General features: G+C 41.5%; 1 protein-coding gene across 2 annotated transcripts in view; it reads left to right on the top strand.

Annotated features, from left to right (window-relative positions):
* The window catches only part of plxnb3 (plexin B3), a 151,306-nt gene that overhangs the window by 94,083 nt on the left and 51,223 nt on the right, over positions 1 to 6,000 (top strand). Inside the window, exons 4-10 of one of the 2 annotated variants that reach the window (XM_061902770.1) lie at positions 1,215 to 1,523; positions 1,593 to 1,693; positions 4,086 to 4,218; positions 4,292 to 4,451; positions 4,519 to 4,627; positions 4,686 to 4,794; positions 4,855 to 4,971. In XM_061902770.1, coding sequence (XP_061758754.1) covers positions 1,215 to 1,523; positions 1,593 to 1,693; positions 4,086 to 4,218; positions 4,292 to 4,451; positions 4,519 to 4,627; positions 4,686 to 4,794; positions 4,855 to 4,971 — 1,038 coding nt within the window. Of the gene's footprint in view, positions 1 to 1,214; positions 1,524 to 1,592; positions 1,694 to 4,085; positions 4,219 to 4,291; positions 4,452 to 4,518; positions 4,628 to 4,685; positions 4,972 to 6,000 lie in introns of both variants that reach the window. The other variant, XM_061902769.1, reaches the window with a different exon arrangement.

Consider the following 6,000-nt stretch of genomic DNA (forward strand, 5'->3'; position numbering starts at 1 on the left):
CTAGTAATTTTAATTAAGGACAACACGATAGACGATGTGAGAAGATGATGTGTCAGGGAGAAAAGCTCCTCGAAGGACAAGATAATCGACAGCAGGGGTGTCCAAACCTTTTCCACTGGGGGCGGCACACTGAAAATGTTTTTTTTTTTTTGTTTTTTTTTTAATGAATTTTATGTAATAGTTTGTTTTTGTCAACAGATGCGGGGGCCATTTTGATTTTTTTAATTTTCTTTTTTAATTCAATTATTTTTGATATTTTTAATTTTCTTTTTTAATTCAATTAAATGTTAATATATTTATTTTGTCAAAGCATCTGGGGACCATTTTGATAAATATATGTGTGTGTGTGTGTGTGTGTGTAAATACTATAGATAATATATAAATACTATATATATATATGTATATATATATATATATATATTAGATTTTTTTGGTCTTTTTTAATTTAATTTAATTATTTGTCAAATATGCGGAGGTCATTTATATGTGTGTGTGTATATATATATATATATATATATATATACATATATATATATATATATATATATATATATATAAATATGTGTACATATTTATTTTTTATTTAATAGATTTTTTTGCTAAGGCATGTTGGGGCCATTTTGATATTTTTTATTTTATTTTTTTAAATTTTATTTGATTTAATAGATTTTTTGCCAACGCATGCGAGTGTATATATTGATATTTTTCATTTTCTTTTTTTTTTCTTTTTTATTAATGCTATTTAATAGATTTTTTTTTATCAAAGCAAATGGGGGCCACTTTGATATTTTTAATTTTCTTGTCTTTTACTTGCTTTAAAAAAATCAAACATGCGGAGGACATTTTGATATTTTTTATTTTCTTTTTTTCTTTTTTTTTTTCTTTAACTCAAAGCATTTTGATATTTTTCAATTTCAAAACCAATACAATATATAGATTTTTTTTTTTCAACCTTTAGGTCTCCCATCAATTTTAGTCTGGGCCAAGTGATTAGGACACCTGATCGGATCATTTGGATGGGTGGCCAAATACTTTTGGCATGATAGTGTATAGCACAAAGTTTCTGTTTATAAAGAGTGAACACATTCAAAATAACCCCAGCATGCTTTGACTTGGTCGAAAAAGTCGGATTTTGACAATACGTACACTTAAAGATGACGTCAGGTCACATGACTTGTCTCAGGTCACATGACTTGTGTCCAACTTGTCCCCAGTCGTCCGTCTCCAAGTACCCGTGCGGGGGGGAGCACACGCCCAGTCCCATCAGCGGCGCCAAGCCCCTGGAGGCCACGCCCGTCTACACCGCCGCCACCCGCCTGACCGCCGTCGCCTCGGCGACCGAGGCCGGCCACACGGTGGCGTTCGTCGGGGACCGCGAGGGACGACTGCACAAGGTTCTGGTGCGGCCGGACGGGTCAGGGGAGCGGTACGGGAGCGTGCTGGTGGACGACGGCAGTGCGGTCAATGCCGACCTCCTATTGGACGCCGGCCAGCAGAACCTCTTTGTGATGACCAGCAGCAGGGTAAGAAGTGGATGTGCTCGCCATGGCCCGCCATCTTGTCTCCTTCCTAAACTCATGGATGTCTCTCAGCTGTCCAAGGTCCCCGTGTCGTCATGTGACCAAAACGTCGACTGCCAGTCCTGTTTGGCCACCAGGGACCTGTACTGTGGCTGGTGTGTGCTGGAGGGAAGGTAGTCAACTTCTTCATCATGTCATATTTTATATATATATATATATATATATATATATATATATATATACAACCCCGTTTCCATTTAAGTTGGAAAAGTGTGTTAGATGTAAATATAAACGGAATACAATGATTTGCAAATCCTTTTCAACCCATATTCAGTTGAATATGCTAGAAAGACAACATATTTGATGTTCAAACTGATAAACATTTTTTTTTTTTTGCAAATAATCATTAACTTTAGAATTTGATGCCAGTAACATGTGACAAAGAAGTTGGGAAAGGTGGCAATAAATACTGATAAAGTTGAAGAATGCTCATCAAACACTTATTTGGAACATGCCACAGGTGTGCAGGCTCATTGGGAACAGGTGGGTGCCATGATTGGGTATAAAAGCAGCTTCCATGAAATGCTAAGTAATTCACAAACAAGGATGGGGCGAGGGTCACCAATTTGTAAGCAAATTGTTGAACAGTTTTAGAACAACATTTCTCAACGAGCTATTGCAAGGAATTTAGGGATTTTACCATCTACGGTCCATGAAATCATTAAAAAGTTCAGCGAATCTGGAGAAATCACTGCACGTAAGCGATGATATTACAGACTTTTGATCCCTCAGAGAGTACTGCATCAAAAACCGACATCAGTGTGTAAAGGATATCCCCACATGGGCTCAGGAACACTTCATAAAACCACTGTCAGTAACTACAGTTGGTCACTACATCTGTAAGTCAATTTAAAACCCTACTATGCACAGCAAAACCCATTTATCAACAACATCCAGGAACGCCGCCGGCTTCGCTGGGCCCGAACTCATCTAAGATGGATTGATGCAATGTGGAAGAGTGTTCTGTGGTCTGACGAGTCCACATTTCAAATTATATTTGGAAACTGTGGACGTGGTGTCCTCCGGAACAAAGAGGAAAATAACCATCCGGATTGTTATCGACACAAAGTTGAAAAGCCAGCATCTGTGATGGTATCGGGGTGTATTAGTGCCTTAGGCATGGGTGATTTACACATCTGTGAAGGCACCATTAATGCTGAAAGGTCCATACAGGTTTTGGAGCAACATATGTTGGCATCCAAGCAGCGTTATCATGGACGCCCCTGCTTATTTCAGCAAGACCATGCCAAGCCACGTGTTACAACAGCATGGTTTCGTAGTAAAAGAGTGCGGGTACTTTCCTGGCCCGCCTGCAGTCCAGACATGTCTCCCATTGAAAATGTGTGGCGCATTATGAAGCGTAAAATACGACAGCGGAGACCCCGGACTGTTGAACGACTGAAGCTCTACATAAAACAAGAATGGGAAAGAATTCAACCTTCAAAGATTCAACAATTAGTTTCCTCAGTTCCCAAACGTTTAGTGAGTGTTGTTAAAAGAAAAGGTGATGTAACACAGTGGTGAACATGCCCTTTCCCAACTACTTTGGCACGTGTTGCAGCCATGAAATTGTAAGTTAATTATTATTTGCAAAAAAATATATAAAGTTTATGAGGTTGAACATCAAATATCTTGTCTTTGTAGTGCAGTGGTCCCCAACCTTTTTGTAGCTGCGGACCGGTCAACGCATTTTAAATTGTCCCGCGGCCCGGCAGGGGGTGGGGGGGATTCCTTTTTTTTTTTTTTTTTTTTTTTCTCTTTATCATGAAAAAGGGAGGTTATTGTCATGAAAATGTTAGGTTTTTTGGGTTGGTGCACTAATTGTAAGTGTATCTTGTGTTTTTTATGTTGATTTAATAAAAAATACAAATAAAAAAAAGTATTTTTTATTTTTTTTTTATTAAAAAAATTCAAATTTATAAAAAATTCTTCTGCGGGCCGGTACAAATCGAGCCCGGTGGTTGGGGACCACTGTTGTAGTGCATTTAATTGAATATGGGTTGAAAAGGATTTGCAAGTCATTGTATTCCGTTTATATTTACATTTAACACAATTTCCCAACTCATATGGAAACGGGGTTTGTACATATATATACATTATATATATATATATATATATATATATATATATATATATATATATATATATATATGTATAGGAAGGATATTCATATGGCCTCGTTTGTCGGGGTTTACATGACACATGAAACGTGACGAATTGGGGGGTGCACTGTCCACTTCGGCAGTATAGTGTTGAATATCTTCAAATGTGTTTTGTGGCAATTCCAACTTTCTATCATTTTCAGCAAACTGCATTGCAAAACGATTAACCCCCCCTCCTTCCTTTCACGCGAGATCCACCCAGGAACGGTTAGACTTGTCTAGTGGGGAAATGACATGTTTGTGTTATTAGTGTTATTATTTTTAACATGGCCAAATCCTGGAGGGTTTTTTTTTGGAATAGGCCTTGACAGGAAGTGCAGCGTCTTACATTTGTCCGCCGTAGATGTTCCCGCCAACACGACTGTGAGCGCCACCTTCGGGCCAACAACTGGATCTGGAGCTTCGACCAGTCCAAGCGGTGCGTGACGGTGCGCAGCGTGCAGCCGGCCAATCAGAGTAAAGACGAGCAGACTCAGGTAGGCGTAACAGGAAGTGGCGATCGGTCTCCCCCCCCGGCACCGACGGCGTCCCCCGGTCTTGTCTTTGCAGGTAACGCTGTCCCTGGCCCTGCTCCCCATCCTCTCGGCGACAGAGTCTCTCTCCTGTGTCTTTCACGGCCTCCCCCCTGGCCCCGCCTCCGTCGCCGGCACCAGCGTCACCTGCCGCTCCCCCTCGCCGGCGCTCCTGCCGCCGCCGCCCTCAGGACGCGGTGAGTCCACACACGGCCGCCGGCTCTCGGGGAGGATCCCCTTGACCGACTCGCCCGTCTGTTGCAGATCACGTGATCCTGCCCGTGTCGCTGAGGTTTGGTCAGGTGACCGTCGCCACGGCCGACGTGACCTTCTACGACTGCGGCGCCGTCAGCCGCCTCAACCGCAGCTCCCAGTAAGACGCACGGTGACTCGGGTCCAGGAACGCCACGTTCACCCGTGATGTGTTCCAGGTGTCTGGCGTGCGTGGACAGCGCCTGGAAGTGCAACTGGTGTCCTCTGGACCAACAGTGTACTCACAGAGACACCTGCGCCAACCGACACGTCGTCCTCAACCAGAGAGTGAGCCTGTCCGCCTGTTTACCCGTCTGGCTGTCTCCCAACCCGTCTGTCTGCCGGCAGGACTCCTCCGGTCCGGGCCGGTGTCCTCTGGTCTTCGGTCTTCAGAGTTCCGCCTTGGTTCCCGTGGGCATGACGAGCAGTGTGGTTCTGAAGGCGCAGAACCTGCAGGTCTACAAGGTGAGAAGAAACCACAGTCTTTGGCTACGTTCACTCTCCAATTCTGATTTTTTTTGGGTCAAATCCAATCTTTTTAGTTACTAAAAAAAGAATAAAAGAATAGAATTTCTAATGTGAATGCAATCTGACCCGCACTCAGAACTAAACATGGCTTCCCCGGTCTCAATTTGTGGCATTTTTAAGGATTTTTTGCGATCAAAGTCAACATTTTCTGAACCGAATTATTTTGGGTAAAATATTAAGAAGGAAGAGGACATGTCAAAGTTTGTTGTTGATGAACCCAAAGATGCATTGAAGGAGGCAGGCTTAGAATGAGAAAACATCATTTAATTTAAAATACTAGAACTAGAACAAACAAAAAGCGCGCATGTGGGCGGATAACAAACAAAAAGAGCTATGAACAAACAGAACTGGAAGCAAAAGCCCGTAAGCTTTTTTTTTGAGTCAAATCCAATCTTTTTAGTTACTAAAAAAAGAATAAAAGAATAGAATTTCTAATGTGAATGCAATCTGACCCGCACTCGGAACTAAACATGGCTTCCCCGGTCTGAATTTGTGGCATTTTCAAGGATTTTGTGCGATCAAAGTCAACACTTTCTGAACCGAACTATTTCGGGTAAAATATTAAGAAGGAAGAGGACATGTCAAAGTTTGTTGTTGACGAACCCCAAAATGCAGAGTAGGATGCAGGCTTAGAGTGAAAAAACATAATTTAATTTAAAAAACTAGAACTAGAACAAGCAAAAAGCGCGCACGTGGGCGGATAACAAACAAAAAGAGCTATGAACAAACAGAACTGGAAGCAAAAGCCAGTAAGCTTTTTTTTTGGGACGAATCCAATCTTTTTAGTTACTAAAAAAAGAATAAAAGAATAGAATTTCTAATGTGAATGCATACTGACCTGCACTCGGAACTAAACATGGCTTCCCCGGTCTCAATTTGTGGCATTTTTAAGGATTTTTTGCGATCAAAGTCAACATTTTCTGAACCGAATTATTTTGGGTAAAATATTAAGAAGGAAGAGGACAT

Source organism: Nerophis ophidion, linkage group LG06 (genome assembly GCF_033978795.1).
Source record: "Nerophis ophidion isolate RoL-2023_Sa linkage group LG06, RoL_Noph_v1.0, whole genome shotgun sequence".
Taxonomy (NCBI): domain Eukaryota; kingdom Metazoa; phylum Chordata; class Actinopteri; order Syngnathiformes; family Syngnathidae; genus Nerophis; species Nerophis ophidion.